General features: G+C 41.0%; 1 protein-coding gene across 11 annotated transcripts in view; it reads left to right on the forward strand.

The window, feature by feature from the left end:
- Positions 1 to 15,757, forward strand: part of PUM1 (pumilio RNA binding family member 1) — a 133,654-nt gene that overhangs the window by 98,320 nt on the left and 19,577 nt on the right. For 9 of the 11 annotated variants that reach the window (XM_047086011.1, XM_047086018.1, XM_047086019.1 and 6 more), the window contains 3 exons: positions 902 to 1,138; positions 13,327 to 13,594; positions 15,157 to 15,286. In XM_047086011.1, coding sequence (XP_046941967.1) covers positions 902 to 1,138; positions 13,327 to 13,594; positions 15,157 to 15,286 — 635 coding nt within the window. The remainder of the gene's footprint in view (positions 1 to 901; positions 1,139 to 13,326; positions 13,595 to 15,156; positions 15,287 to 15,757) is intronic. The other 2 variants (XM_047086016.1, XM_047086017.1) reach the window with 1 other exon arrangement.

Consider the following 15,757-nt stretch of genomic DNA (forward strand, 5'->3'; position numbering starts at 1 on the left):
GGGCCGATTTCAGTTTTATGCTTATGTTGCTACTTATTTATACTCTCAGAGTCGATTTGTTTCAGGGATCGGAAAACCAGGGGCGATTTTTTTCAGGCATTGGGAAGAACGTGGAGGGAAGCGTAGAAATGTGGACACTAAAAGCTGAGGGAGGAGGACTTACCAAAGACCACAGGGTAGCGTACCCCACAGTCTGCAGGCCTTGAAGAGTCAGGAATTTTCTCCAGTCTTCTGAGAAGAATTAAGGTGGATATTATGGCAAAGTGGGAAGGCGGAAATTAGACCAAGATATTTTTAATGTTTTGATGGGAGAGAAAAGCAGGGAAGGAGTAAGGGAAACAGTGGGATAATCGCAGTGTTTGTAAAACCATGTGATCTCCGAACAGCAGGGCATGTTTGAGAGCGAGAATCTTCAATTGGAATTGGGGGCTAGCAGTAACTCTTGATCGAACCCATTGAGAAAACAGGCTTTCATATGTAAGTCTTGTGTAGGGGGACGATACCCCATTTACAAATCTTTTTTTTTCTGTACTCCATTTTTCTACTAGAACCTTTGGGTTGATGAAAGGCATTCTTTCTAGCCCATTTTCTTTCACCTTTTCCATAGCTTATGTGGCCGTCAGAGCTTTTTAACCCATCCCCACCCCATAATATGTGACACCAAAGGAAGGTAAATTTAGCATTCGTGTGATGGTTTGAACAAAAGTTTCATGTTAAACCGAGCCATGTCCTCTTTATTACTTTACCTGCCCCTAGAACTGCCACATGAACAGTTAGGCTGTCTCTGCTGACAGATTTGCGGTGGTAAGGAGTCTGGATCAAAGTGTTAGGAACAGGTCACTGGGCTTGTTCTTCAAAGAACAGGCCTTTTCTTATCTGCATTGTTTTAATTCCATTTTAGTTGCAAACTCCAACACTGGCAGTGGCTCCCGCCGTGACTCCCTGACTGGCAGCAGTGACCTTTATAAGAGGACATCGAGCAGCTTGACCCCCATTGGACACAGTTTTTATAACGGCCTTAGCTTTTCCTCCTCTCCTGGACCCGTGGGCATGCCTCTCCCTAGTCAGGGACCAGGACATTCACAGACACCACCTCCTTCCCTCTCTTCACATGGATCCTCTTCAAGCTTAAACCTGGGTAAGAACCATTACTCTAACACCACCTTGAACTCTAGAAACCTCTTGCCACTGATGACATTACAAGTACTTTGCGTACGCAAAGGACAGTCCCTTTATCCCAGGAGCGCCCTGGGTGTTCTGTGCCTTCCTTAAGTGCCTCATGTTATACAGGCTGTACCTAGATAGCATAGCAGTTTCGGGTTTATTCAAGTTTGGGTGCGTCCCCTGTATATTCACGTCAGCTTCCGTCTGAACATCTTGTTCTCGGTCTACACGTGGGAGTCTTTCATGAGAAGCCCAGTACAGATTCATTTTCAGTAAAGCTGGAAAACACAGAGACACAGACAAAGAATGTGTTCACCTAGTGTCACCACCGAAATATCACAATTAATATTTTGCCTTATTTTTCAGACTCCCTCCCCCCCATGTTTACGCTTAATATCTTTTCCACAGAAAACACTCTATGTAAAAAACTTGCCAGATTCTTACAATTTTTTTATATAAACTACCTAGTATGCTAATGAGTATAGAAGTGTATTTCTCAACTGTATGTTCAGGTTGTTACTGTGTACGGGGATTTAAAAAATGTTACCATCTAGATCCTAAAATGAGGAAAGAAAAGAGGATTGTAAACAGAAGACTGTAAGAATGAAAAGAAACTTTATATTAACACTTTGGGTGGCAAATTCCTAAATCTTGGAAGAGGTGGAAGACGGTGCATACTTCCTTCCCTTGGTTATTGATTGGGTGTGGATTCTGAAGCACTGATTTATTCTTTAGGTGGGGGAAGTTGAGGCTTTGGAGTAGAGTGACCATATAATTTATCGTGCAGCCCAGGGCATGTTTGAGAGTGGATGGGAGTGCTGTTAATAATTACTCTGATGATAGACCTAAACTGGCAGTGTCCTGGGAAAAATCATCGTGTTTGGGTACTTCCCCCAGAAGATTCTGGTTTTTGTTTTTTTGTTTTTTAATCCTTATTAAAAAAAAAAAAAAAGACATTTTTTTAAGAGCAGTTTTAGATCCATAGCAAGATTGAGGGGAAAGTACAGGGATTACCCCCACACCCTCTGCCTTGTGCTCGTGCACGCTCCTCCATTATCAGTGTCCCCCGGCAGACTGGGACCTTTGCGACAGTGACCTCATTAACATCGTTGTCATCTAGAGTTTGTAGTTTACGTGGACTGTTTTCAGTTTTCACCAGCAAGGTTAGAAGTGGCTTTACGGGCTCTGAAATGAGAACTGACTAAAAACAAATAGTATGCTTTCATTTGGAAAGACAAAGACCGCAAAGTGATCTATAAAAATCAAAAAAGTGTCGAAGGGGATAGGATAATAGAGTTCTTATTCTGGGAATGGAAAGTGCGGTCGCTGGGTTGGAGTGGTGGGTTTTCAGGCAAAGCTGTGTACGCACATATGCATTTGTGTGAGTGTGTTTGTGTCCTGCAATCTCCGAGGTCAGAGCTGTTCTTGTAGAACTCACGGGCTCAGGTTCCATATGGACGTTACTTTAGAAAAGTTGTGGGGACATTCCAGGTGGGTAAATACGTGTTGGACAGAGAAGGCAGTGGGGTCCGTCGCACGACAGGGTTTCCTAGTGACAGAATGCTTCCCTTTAAAGACTGAGGGTTAATGCAGATCATTAGGGGTAAACGAAAGTCCCAGTTTAGTATATAGATGGAAGGAGCTAACGCTTAGTGGTTATTATTGGCTGCTATTAATGGTTTTGGGTGCTGTACATATGACTCAGGCAGGGATTAGGTATTTTGCCCATGATACAAAGTGAGGAAACTGCCTTAAATATCTTGCCTAGGTCTTCGCATTCTCTGAAGAGATTTAGTGTCAAACCTCTTCGGCCCCGAAGCCTGCACTGTCAGTGTGCATGTCCTGGCCCGTGACGTACCCAGGGTATCTTTTAAACCAGTGTTTTCATCACGTCCAGAAAGTCTCTCTTTTTACTTCCTCGAGTTAAACATTTGAACCGTGTCAGCTAATAATCTGACATTTGTAGTAAAGAAACTAAATCTACAAACATTTTTACTTTACTAAAAAAAAATTGTTTTCAACGTTTGTTTATTTTTGAGAGAGAGTGAGGGAGTGGGGGAGGGGCAGGGAGAGAGGGAGACAGAGGATCCACAGCAGGCTCCGGGCTGACGGTGGAGAGCCTGACGTGGGGCTTGAACCCATGAACTGTGAGATCATGACCCGAGTTGAAGTTGGACGCTTAACCGATGGAGCCACCCAGATGCCCCAATTTTTTTTTTTTTTTTAATTTAACAGTTTTTTTTGGTTAAGAGACAGATGGTAAATATTGTAGGCTTGCAGGTCAGGTGGCCTCTGTAGTAAGTATTCAGCTCTGTTGTGAGGTACAAAATTGGCCACAAACAAAATGTAAATGAATGTGTAGCTCTCACGCAGTCAAACTTTATTTATAAAAATAGGTGGCAGGCCAGATTTGTCCTGTGGGCTTTAGCTACAGGTTGGCTCTGTCAGCCTCTGAACTAGGTGCTGTGGTTCTTGGTGTTTGAAAATGGGGCTGGAAACAATACTTGGGTGCATGGTGCCTTTCCTCTTTCCAGTATATCTGCAATTAAATCCTTCTTAATTATGTTCCCCCTGTGAGGTAGGCAATAACTGTTGGTGTGAGTCATTTCTCATTTTAAGGACTCCTGCTGCCCACCTGGCTTTATTTTTAAACGTATCTTCCCTTTTGAAACAGTTTACCTCATTTAAGCAACTTAGTTGTATGTGTTCGCATTGGACTTCCATTGCTACGCGTGCTGTGTAAACCATACATGTCATTCCTGAGGAACTTTGTGTCTTGATCGGTAGAGCTTTGCCTCTTCTCGGTCTGTTTGCTTGACAGAAGGGTTGTCCTATGCTTTAGTCCTAACCTAGACAAAACAGAGGTGTGGGAATTGCTTTCTTTTCTTTTCTTTTCTTTTCTTTTCTTTTCTTTTCTTTTCTTTTCTTTTCTTTTCTTTTCTTTTCTCTTTTCTTTTCTTTTTTTCTTTTCTTTTTTCTTTTCTTAATTTTCTTAATTTTCTTTTCTTTTTTCCTTTCCTCCCCTCCCCTCCCCTCCCCTCCCCTCCCCTGTTTATTTGTTCATTTTGAGAGAGAAAGAGTGCCCAAGTGGGGGAAGGGCAGAGAGAGAGAGAAAGAGAGAATATATCCCAAGCAGGCTCTGCATGGTCAGTGCAGAGCCTGATGTGGGGATCCAACTCCAGAACTGCGAGATCCTGACCTGAGCCGAAGTCAGACGTTCACTTAACTGACTGAGCCACCCAGGTGCCCTGGGAATTGGTTTCTAACAGTGTCCATACAGAGGTCCTTAAAGACATTTTGGTGCCGGAAACTTGACATTTCTTTACCAAATACATGTTGGACCACACCTAGTAGAGTTTCTACTGACACCGCTGCCCTGCTGACACCGGCCATTAGTTCTTGGGTCACTAACCGCCATGCTGTGCATTTGCATCCATTGTGTTAAATGCTCACGTAACTCTGTTACACACAGGGAAAATTAAACTCAGCACGGTCTGGTGACTTTCATAATAACACACAGCTAGCAAGTGTTTGAATGTGCATGCCAGCCTGTATATCTCTTGTTTTCCCAGTGTGGGTCTTTCCTCCATGATATTTTCATACTTCTTCCCTGAAGCCACGTGTGTTAGGATACTATCAAAATGATCAATGACCTGCTTAGTTTACTTAGTTTTTTTTTCCTCATTATTTATTCAATAATCATTTGTTAGTAAGACTAACTAACGTAAGACTCCTAAAAATTTTTTTTAATGTTTGTTTATTTTTGAGAGAGAGAGAGAGAGAGCAAGTGGAGGAGGGGAAGAGAGAGGGGGAGACACAGGATCCAAAGGAGGCTTCAGGCTCTGTGGTGACAGCTCAGAGCCCTGATGCGAGGCTCAAACTCACAAGCTGTGAGATCATGACCTGAGCTGAAGTCAGCTGCTTAACCAACTGAGCCACCCAGGCTCCCCCAAGACTCTTTTTTTTTTTTTAATGTTTATTTTTGAGAGAGAGAGCGCACGCACGCCTGAGAGCATGAGTGGGGGAGGGGCAGAGAGAGGGCAGGGACAGAGGAACCAAGGCAGGCTCCCACCTGACAGCAGCATAGCCCAACGTGGGGCTCGAACTCAAGCACCATGAGATCATGACCCGAGCTGAAGTTGGACTCTCAACCTATTGAGCCACTCAGGTTCCCCTACATGAGACTCTTAAATGCTTTTTTCCATTACCCATTGTTTAAAGACCAATATTCTTTTCTTAAGGACACAACTTTATTGAGTTATATTTTACATATCATAAAATTCACCCATTTCACGTGTATAATTCATTGATTTTTAGTAACTTTCTGAATTGTGCAACCATCACCATAAATCGATTTTAGAACATTGTCATCCCCTCGGTAAGATTTCTCAAGACCAATTACAGTTAATCTGTTAGCATTCACACCCTTAGCCCCTGTCAACCACTGGTCTACTTTCTGTTTTTAAATTTGCCTTTTCTGAACATTTCGTATAAATGGAACTGTACAGTATGTGATCTCTTTTGTTTGGCTTCTTCCCTTCTCACGGTGGGTCGTCCCTCCTACTCCTCATGTTTTTGAGATTTAATCCATGATCTTGTGTGTGTCAGTCGTTTGTTTCATTTTACTGCCAAATTGTCTTCTTTTTTATGGATATGCCACATTTTGTCTAACCATTCACAGTTGAAGGATTTTGTTGATTACAGGTTTTGGCTTCTGGAGATTATTCTGCTGTGAATGTTTGCATGCAGGTCTTTCTTTGGTCACATGTTTTTATTTCTCTTCTAGTAGAATTGCTGAATTGTGTTTTAGTTTTATGTTAAACCTTTTGAGAAAGTGCCAGATTGTTTTCCAAGTTGGTACACATTTTACATTCCCATCAGCAGTGTATGAGGGCTCCAGTTTTTCTGTATCCTCACCAATGTTGTGCTTTTCTTATTTAAAAAGCTCTTCTGGTGGACTTGAAACAGTATGCCGTTGTGGTTTTAATTTCCGTTTCCCTTATGACCAGTCATGTTGAGCGTCATTTCATGTGTTTATTAACTATGCGTATATCTTTGGTGTAATGTCTGCTCATATTTTTAAAAATTTGGATTGTTTGTCTTCTTATTGAGTTGTAGGAATTCCTGGAATTCCTGTAGAAATTCCTTTTTATATTCCTGGATAGAAGTCCTTCATTAGATACCTGCCTTGCATGTAGTTTCCTCTGGTTTCTTGCTTGTCTTTTCATTAAAAAAAAATTGTTTCTTTAATGTTTATTTATTTTTGAGAGAGAAGAGAGAGACAGGGTGCGAGCAGGGGAGGGGAATAGAGAGAAGGAGACACAGAATCCGAAGCAGGCCCCAGACTCCTAGCTGTCAGCACAGAGCTCGATGCAGGGCTCGAACTCAGGAACCGTGAGATCATGACCTGAGCCGAAGTCGGAGGCTTAAACGACTGAGCCAATCAGGTCCCCTTGTCTTTTCATTTTTTAAATAGTCTCTTTTGAAGTGCAGTATTTAATTTCGATGAGGTCCAGAAATGGTTCAGAAGAAATCTTTGCCCAACTCAGGGTCTTAAAGATTTTCTCCTTTTTTGTTCTAAAAATGTTATTGTTTTAGCTCTTACAGTTAAGTCTGTCATCCGTTTTGAGTTAATTTTGTGATATTGTCCGAGGTGGAAGTTCATCTTTTTGTGTGCACCAGTTTCCCCAGTAAAGTTTTGAAGTTTTCAGTGAACAGGTCTTACGTGTCTTTTGTTAAATTTGTTTCTACAGATTCTATTTTTCTTACGGTATTGTGAATGAAATTGTATTCTAGGTTTGGTTTTGGATTGTTTGCCGCTTGTTTATAGAAATGCAGTTGATTTTTGTATATTGATCTTGTATTCTGCGCACTTGCCATATTTATTAATTAGCCGTAATAGATTTGGATGGATTCCTTACAATACTCTATATATAGGGTCATGTCACTTGTGAATAAAGAGTTTCCCAATAAACAGACAAACAAACAAGAGTTTTCTAGTCTGGATGACTTTTATTTCCTTTTCTTGTGTGATCGTCTAGAACCTCCAGCACTGTGTTAAATACAGTAGATGAGAGCACACATCCTTGCCTTGTTCCTGATCGTGAGGATGAAGTGTTACTCTTTTCCTCTTAAGTATGATCATTGTATGTTTTCCATAGATGTCCCTTATCAGGTTAACTTCTGTTCTGAGTTTAAGAGTTCTGCTATGAATGGGTTTTGGGTTTTGTTAAATGCTTTTTCTATGTTTATTGATGATTATGTGGTTTTTATCTTTTATTCTGTGAATACTGTATGCCACATTAATAATTTTTGGATGTTAATCCACGCTGGCATTGCAGGGATAAACTCCACTTGGTCATGTTGGAGTTGGTTAATATTTTTGTTGAGGAGTTTTGCATCTATGTTCATGAAGGATATCTGTCATTTTCCTTTCTTTGTTTGACTTGTTATCATGGTGATATTGACCTTATAACATAGGTTAGAAAATGTACCACCCCCCTCTGTTTTCTGGAAGAATTTGTGGAGTACTGATATTATTTCTTTAAACTTTTGATAAAAGTCAACACTGAAACCATCCTGGCCTGGGTGTTTACTTGTACTTGTGGGAAGGAGCTCTATTACTAGCTTACTAGCTCAGTTTCTATTTAGGTCTTACAGGGTCAGACTTTCCATTTCTTCTTGAGTCAGTTTTGGTAATTTGTGACTTTCTAGGAATTTGTTCCACCTGAGTTGTCAAATTTGTTGGCATAGGGTGGAAATGTCTTAAGTAAAATCTCCCACCCGTTTCTCTCTGTCTCTCCCTCCCATCTCTCCCATCCATAAATGTGCATAGGTGTATATGTGTGTTTAGTAATGTACATAAGTTTTTTATGACCCCGAGCAAGTCAGATGTTGAAAATATTTAGTTTGTCTTAGCATGTGTTATATTTCTCAATTTTAAAATACTGCTTTTGTAATTATTAATATTGCTTTTGATAATATTATTAACAGTTAGACTTACAATCCTCATTTGTGGCTTCCGTGTGGGTAAGATGAAGCCTTTAGGCTCTCGCTGGTACCTAAAGCATTCATCTCTAATAAATTTCATCTCTACCTCAGCGAGAAAAAGTAAGGCATGTGGAGATGAGTGCCGCAAAGGTCTGATTCTTACCTAAATAGTTTCATGTCCTGCCTACCCGTAGACGTCTCCATTCTACACCCGTCTCTGCATTTCCTAAGCTGCTTCTTCATGCTTACGGTTTTCTCCATAATCCCAGATTGTGCCACTTTTAAACTCCAGGCATCGAGAAGTAGCAGATGTGGTTTATTATAATGTACACGGTTGACAACTCCCAGCCTTTTCAGGTGCCCTGGAAGAGGAGTACTGTGCTTGTTGATTCCCACAGTGTTGAGATGCAGCAAAAGTGAGCTCAAAAGTTCATGATCTATCTGTCCAGGGCAAAAAAATACAAGCGTTTAGTATTATGCCATGATAGAATTCCTATCTTCTTAAAATGAATTCTTGCTATTCTTTAAATTCAGGGTTGTAGGTACTTAGTCCTTTAAGAAAAGCAAAGTTCAAACACAAGATGGTTTTCTCTGTCCCTGCCTGAACTGCAAGAGATGTTTCTAATTTATTGTTCAGTCACTCGTACTAATTTCAGATTGTTTACTAGTCATGGGTGTGCCTTTTCATGCTTCTCCATTCTAAAAGGTAATGGAGTGTTTTGTGATTGCTCACTTAGTTCTTTGAAAGTGACTCGTCTTCTGTAAAATTAACCATGTGAAAATTAACTTATTTTGGACTCAGTCATATGCACTGAAGATAATTCATTTTAGGCTTATTTTAATTTAGGGCTAGCTGGCTGTGGTATTAGTATTAGGGAGTGGTTTGGTTGGGGAGAACTTATAAACATTTTGGTGAGTGGTGTTGCCTTGCCTGTATTAAACCCAGAGCTAGATGTTGGGGGCCTTGGGAATTTTTCTTTAAAGGTGAAGAAGGCGGGGTTTTACCCAGTAGAATTAGATCACAGTAGATTAGATCACAGTATTAGATGTGTGAGTACAAAAAGCAAATGGAAGAGAACATTCCAGATAGCAAGAGGGTGGAAAACTAGATGGCTGCTGGCAGAAAACCTTTTCATATACTTGTAGAAAACAACTGAAGTACGCACTAATTTAGTTTAGCGCAGTGTAGTTTTTCCATCCATTTACTTTTTCTCTGTATGCGTCTTCATTTTTAAAGTCGATTTCTTGTAGACGACATCTAGCTGGGTCATGCTTTTTTGACCTACTCTGACAATCTTAATTGCTGCTGTTAGACCTTTGACATTCAAAGGGATTATTGATACAGTTGGATCAATATCTCCGATATTTGTTTCTGTTTTCTATTTGTTGCCTTTGTTCTTTGTTCCTGTGTTGTCTTCCACCCTTTTTCTGTCATCTATAACTGATACAGGCTCACTTTCAAATAAGGTTATACCACTTGACATGTACTGTGAGTACCTTACAATAATAAAATCCCAGTTCCTTTCTTCTGTCCCTTGTTTCAGTGCTGTTACTCATTTCACTTACATATGAGCATACCCAGCATTTCACATATCTAAGCATAAGCGTTCACTGAATGCATTGTCGCTATTATTATTTTGAACAGGCTGTTATCAACTAAGAATAGAAATGAAAGTTTTTGTTACCTTCACCTATTCCTTTTTTGATGCTCTTCCTTTCTTTATATAGATCAGTTTCTGACCTATATTATTCTTTACTTCTCTCCAAAGAACTTATTTTTACTCTTCTCCAAAGAACCTTTTTTTTTTTTTTTTTTTTTTTTTTTTTTTTTTTTAAAGATTTCTTGCAGGGTAGATCTGCTGGCAGCCAATTCCCTCAGTGTTTGTTTGCCCGAGAAAGTCTATTTCTCCTTTGCTCTTGTGAAGCACAATTTTGCAGGATATGGAGTTCTAGATTTGTGGCTTTTCTTCTCTCAGAACTTTACATATTTTACTCCACTCTATTCTTACCTGTGTGCTTTTTGAGGCGGAGTGAGATGTAATTATCTCTGTTCCTTTTTAGGTAAGGTGTTTCCCCCCACTCTGGCTTCTTTCAGTGTTTCCCCCCCCTTTATCTTTGATTTTCTATAACTTGAAGATGATGTGTGGAGGTGTAGTTTTGGGGGCATTTATCCTGTTTAGTGTTTGCCAAGTTCCTAGATCCGTGGCTTGGTGTCTGACGTTAATTTGGAGAAATTCTTGGTGGTTGTTGTTCCTGATATTTTTTCTGTTTCTTTTTCTTCTCCTTCTGATCTTCCCATTATGTGTATGTTACACCTTTTGTAATTTTCCTCAGATAATTTGATTCTGGTTTTCTGAGTCTTTATTCTCTTTACTTTTAGGTTTTTGGGGATTCTGTTGATACTTCCTCTAGCCCAGAGATTCTTCCCTCATCTGTGCCTCGTCTACTAACAAGCCCATCAAAGAATTCTTCATTTTGGTCACAGCGTTTTTTATTGCTAACATCTCTTTTTGGTTCTTAGGATTTCCATCTCTGCTTGCGTTGCCCATCTGTTCGTGGATGCTGCCTACTTTATCTGTTAGAGCCCATGGCAGATTCATTGTGGTTGTTTTAAATTCCCATTCTGGGGAAAAAAAAAAATTCCCAGTCTGGTAACTTTAGTATCCCTGCCTTGTATGTCTCTGATGCCTACTCTTTCTCTTTACATTGTGTTGTTTGACTTTTTGTATGTCTTGTAATTTTTTCTTGAGAGCTGGGTATGATGTGCTAGGTAAACAGGACTGCTATAAATAGGCTTTTGGTAATGTTGTGAGCTGTTGGGGGAGGGGAGTGTTCTGTAGTCCTGTGGTTGGGGCTCTTTTAGTGATCTCCAACTTCACAAGGGCTTCTCAGTTTTTTTCTCCCCTTTTTGGTGGGACAGGATGGTTTGAATAAGCTGGAGTTGTATATTTCTCTTTCCTAGGTCAGTCGGTCTCTGATAACCCAGCATATTATGCTCTGGTTAACCAGTTTCCCCAGAGGTCAGGCCTGCTTAAGAACAGAGTGCTCTGGCCTATTTCAAAATTGTTTCTTTTCCCTTTACTTAATTAAGCCTGAGAACATTTTTCCCTCATATTTATTGTGGAACCTGGTTGGCCTCTCAGAGATCGAAGATTTGTGGGGGTTCCCCTCTGACTGGGTCCTCTTCCAGTTTTAACTCTGGAGGCCATCCACTCTGCGTTAATTGCAATTTGCCAGTTACCGTTCAGGTTTCCTTATACTTGTCATCCATATCTGGATGGCTTTTTTAGGAGATTGGTTCTGTTTCTCTGTTGACTTACTATTTTCCCCTAAGTACCTTTGTTAGTGACCAGGTTCCTAAAATATCTCTAAATTATTTTCAGAATTCTGTGTATGCCATTCTTTCTTCTGAAGCATGTTCCTTGCTGTTCCCACACTCTGTAGGACTGCCACTGACTTAACTTGATTTTCACCTCTTTGCCCATTTCTCCCCAGTCTCAGGACAGGGAAGAAAGAATTGTTTCCGAAATGGAATAAAGAACAGCCATGTGTGGCTGCTTACCCTTCTCTATTCTTATAAACCTTCTCTCTTTTCTTTCCTTAAAGAGTCCTTTAGAACAAGAAAACTTGATATAACTGAGTCTGAAAATGAGTCTCACATGGCTGCAAGGGCACTTATTCTAGAGTCGAGTTCTGTAACATTCTAGCCATGATCATCTTGGGTTTTGTATCTTTGGGTGAGCATTTCACCTTAGTCATCTGGTACATACATGGTAGTTTAAAACTCCTTGTCGAAAATAACAGTGAGAATTCAGTGGAAAGTGTGTATGAAACACTTCTAGCGTAGTGCCTAGCATCGGACAGATGCTCAGTAAATGTTTCACAGATTGTAACATCAAGCCTTTTCCTTTTGGTCCTGTTACTTTCTGTGGGATCCAGGCCTTTGAAGCTGAGCCCTGGAATTCTGTGGGGAAATCCAAGCTGGTTATCTTTTTGTAGCTGCCATTAAACTCCAGAGCAGACGTTCGTTAACATCTCGTGAAGATGTTAATGGACAGTTCACGCTGCGTGACTTTTCTCATGGATCCTGAGTTGTTTTTCCTCTGTGTTCTTTGTGACTTTTATGGTGTTTCTTACCTACTTTGCCTTTTGGTTTGAAAGGAGTGAGGTAAAATGACACACAAAAAGGGCTTTTTTTTTTTTTTTAACCCATCTTTTTTTATAGTGTAGTCTAAAGTTAAGAAACAACCAGTAAGAATATTGAAAAAAATATACTCATATTTATTTATTTATTTATTTATTTATTTATTTATTTATTTATTTATTTATTTTCTATTATTTTACTCATAATAATTTATTAGTCTGCTTTACATTTTGATAAGCCTTTGGTCTTTATTTTATCTCTAGGGCTTCACAGTTATTATTCCCGTGTTGCCAGTTCAAACCACAGTATCAGTGGCAGGAGAGTTGTCGCTGTCGCAGTCATTTCAGCCTGTGCCCCACTGGAAGGTGCTAAGAGCTGCCCGTTCCGGATGCAGAACTTGAAAACCTTCCATTGCGAAGCATATGTCCTTTTTTCCGACTCCTTGTGTCTCCTCCTCGGCCTGGGGTGCCTTAGTGATTTTCAGATTTCTGTTTAGTGGCAAAACCATTCTTTGAAAGCTTTTCGGGAGGCTCTTTATATAAAACAGACCAGTCTGGGTACTCTGGTTTGTTTTCTTTTTTCCTTTTCCTTTTTAGAGGAAGGGTTTCCGGTGGGAGTGGGATCATTCCACTGATGGCAGGAGTCTCCCCAGAGCTCAGAGCAGAAAACCACTGAGGTCTCTGTGCGTTGTGTTTTCGGATTTCTGGTGCTCAGGTGCTGGTTCACAGGGCAGGCACTTCCCCGGTCGTTTTACTCACGAGGGGCTGCACTGTCTATCGTTAGCAGTGCGCTGTCGGTGGACAAAAGCGTCCCCCTCTCAGTCTTTGTACTGAGTAGAAATTTCTTTCTACTTTGGTGAGTTGGCCTTATAAAAACTGGCATGAATGGAATTGAATCTTAACATGAAAGCAACAGAATTGAAGCAAAATCAGAAATGATGCAGGCTTTCATGTGTGGGATGCTTTTTCCTCTCATAAACAGAATTCCTTAAGAGCGAGTCTTGAGTTCTCCTGTTCTGTAACCAACAGGAGGACTCACAAATGGCAGTGGAAGATACATCTCTGCTGCTCCAGGCGCTGAAGCCAAGTACCGCAGCGCGAGCAGTGCCTCCAGTCTCTTCAGCCCCAGCAGCACCCTGTTTTCTTCCTCCCGGTTGCGATATGGAATGTCTGATGTCATGCCCTCTGGCAGGAGCAGGCTTCTGGAAGATTTTCGAAATAACCGGTACCCCAATTTACAACTGCGGGAGATTGCCGGGCATATAATGGAGTTTTCCCAAGACCAGCATGGGTCCAGGTGAGGACTTGGCTTTGGCACTTAAGGTAACTGAAATCTTAATGCCTTAAATTCCGTGCCTCAGATAAGGTAGACGCTAGTAAATTTGCCGTAAAGCAATCGAAACTTTGCCTTTTTGTGTGCTTCCCATTATGTATTTCAGAGGGAGGTAGATGTGAGAATCACTAGATGTCCGGGTGATTGAAAAGAGCCGTTTAGTAATCTGGATCACATGCTGAAAACAAACCTTTTTACCTTATTGTGGTGTTCCGAATTCATGGGAACCTCACAGATGATCTGTAATTTAAGGAACAGAAACACTAACACGAAGATATATGCATGCTTTTGCTACTGTTTGTTTTTTTAAGTTTATATATTTTGAGAGGAAGTCCATGGGGGAGGGGCAGAGCGAGAGGGAGAGAAAGAATCCTAAGCAGGCTCTGAGCTGTGAGGGTGGAGCCCGATGCAGGGCTTGAACTCATGAACCATGAGATCGTGACCTGAATTGAAATCAAGAGCTGGACACTTGGCGTCCCCACACTTTTGCGATTTTAATCACTGTTAAGAGTCTAGTTCTTAAAGAGACATTATTCACATATAAGTTTGGATTTCTCCTGCTCAGGAGTAAGATAGCTCCACCATTTTTCTTTGTTGTTCCGCTCTGTAGACGTGAGAGAGTCTGCATAGAGGTGAGAGGGAAGAAGGAAGCTGCCGTATAAAACACAGAGTTTACTTCTCCCTGTTTGGCTGTTCCAGTGGGCTTCACAGAAAGGGACCACCCTGGTCCTGGGGAAAAAGCCTAATTATGGTGACCTCATCCGTCCTTCCTTCCCATTTGTCTCCATGTCTCTTTCTTGCTCTCTGTGCCCACTGAAACAGCTTCTAAAGAATCCACCTCCTCTTTGAGTTCTGCCATCTTGCGACTGGGCGATTTCATGTATTTGGATCCTATAGACCAGGTTGAGAGACAACATGGTTTTTCTTACATAGTCACCTGAACCTGAAAAATGAAAACTGAGTAGTTACTACTTCAGAAGACATTTGCAGGCATAAATAACAACTCTTCCGCGTCATGACTGACTACTGCTTTGTATTAGCATGAGTTTAAAGAAGACAGTAAGGGCTGTAAGCTCTCAGTTTATTGATGTGGGACTCGTTTCTAAAGGAAAAAGTCAGGTAGGGTTCTCCCTGTGTTCTGTCCACCTTCAACCCCCTCTCTTTTCCTGACCCCCTCCTTGTTTCAGTTTATTTTGAGAGGGAGAGAGCAAGGGGCAGAGGAAGGGCGGGGGGGAGAGCGAGAATCCCAAGCAGGCTCCCCCCACTGTCAGCAAGGAGCACGATGTTGGGCCTCGAACCCAAGAACCGTGAGATCATGCATGACCTGAGCCGAAATCAAGAGTCGGACACTTAACCAACTGAGCCACCCAGGCGCCCTTCAAGTAATTCATTTAAATGACACTTGTGTGTGTGTGCCCGTGTATGCACACACAGTTTCAGAACCGATACATTATGTAAATTGAGCTAATCCTTATTTCCCCAAGTCTTCCTGAGATGCTAGGATTGCCATTTCTTTTGTACTTCAGATTCATTCAGCTAAAACTAGAGCGAGCCACACCAGCTGAACGCCAGCTTGTCTTCAATGAAATCCTCCAGGCCGCTTACCAGCTAATGGTGGATGTGTTCGGAAATTACGTCATTCAGAAGTTCTTTGAAGTAAGCCTTTGTTCCTTCTATCCTTTGACGTTAGAGAATCTCCAGAGCATTTTGATTTTCATTAGCTGTTTTTAGAATGGCGGTCCCATTCCAGTCCTCAAAATGAAGCGTGTGTGGTCTTTTTGAAGAGCTTTTAAATGTTTCTCCATTTAAACGATACGGCAGCAGTATATCATTTAAATACCCAAACAGATGTGCCAGTCTGTTTTAAAAATGTGTTTGGAGAACTGCTGTCCCCATTTAGAAACTAGCACGTTACTTCTGATTGTTATAATCATTTCGCTAAACGTGTCATTTTTAGAGGAAATAATCTTTGTAAGATATTTTAGTAGGATCATGATAAAGTGTTCTAAAAGATGAAAAAAATTAGTTTATTTAATTTTGAAAGACAGAGAACAAGAACATGAGCAGGGGAGGGGCAGAGAGAGAGGGAGAGAGAGAATCCCAAGCAGGCTCCACGTTGTTGGCACG

The sequence above is a fragment of the Lynx rufus genome, unplaced genomic scaffold (assembly GCF_022079265.1).
Source record: "Lynx rufus isolate CCGP_SWC_20201006 ecotype Redwood Valley unplaced genomic scaffold, mLynRuf1.p SCAF_2, whole genome shotgun sequence".
NCBI classification, from domain to species: Eukaryota; Metazoa; Chordata; class Mammalia; order Carnivora; family Felidae; genus Lynx; species Lynx rufus.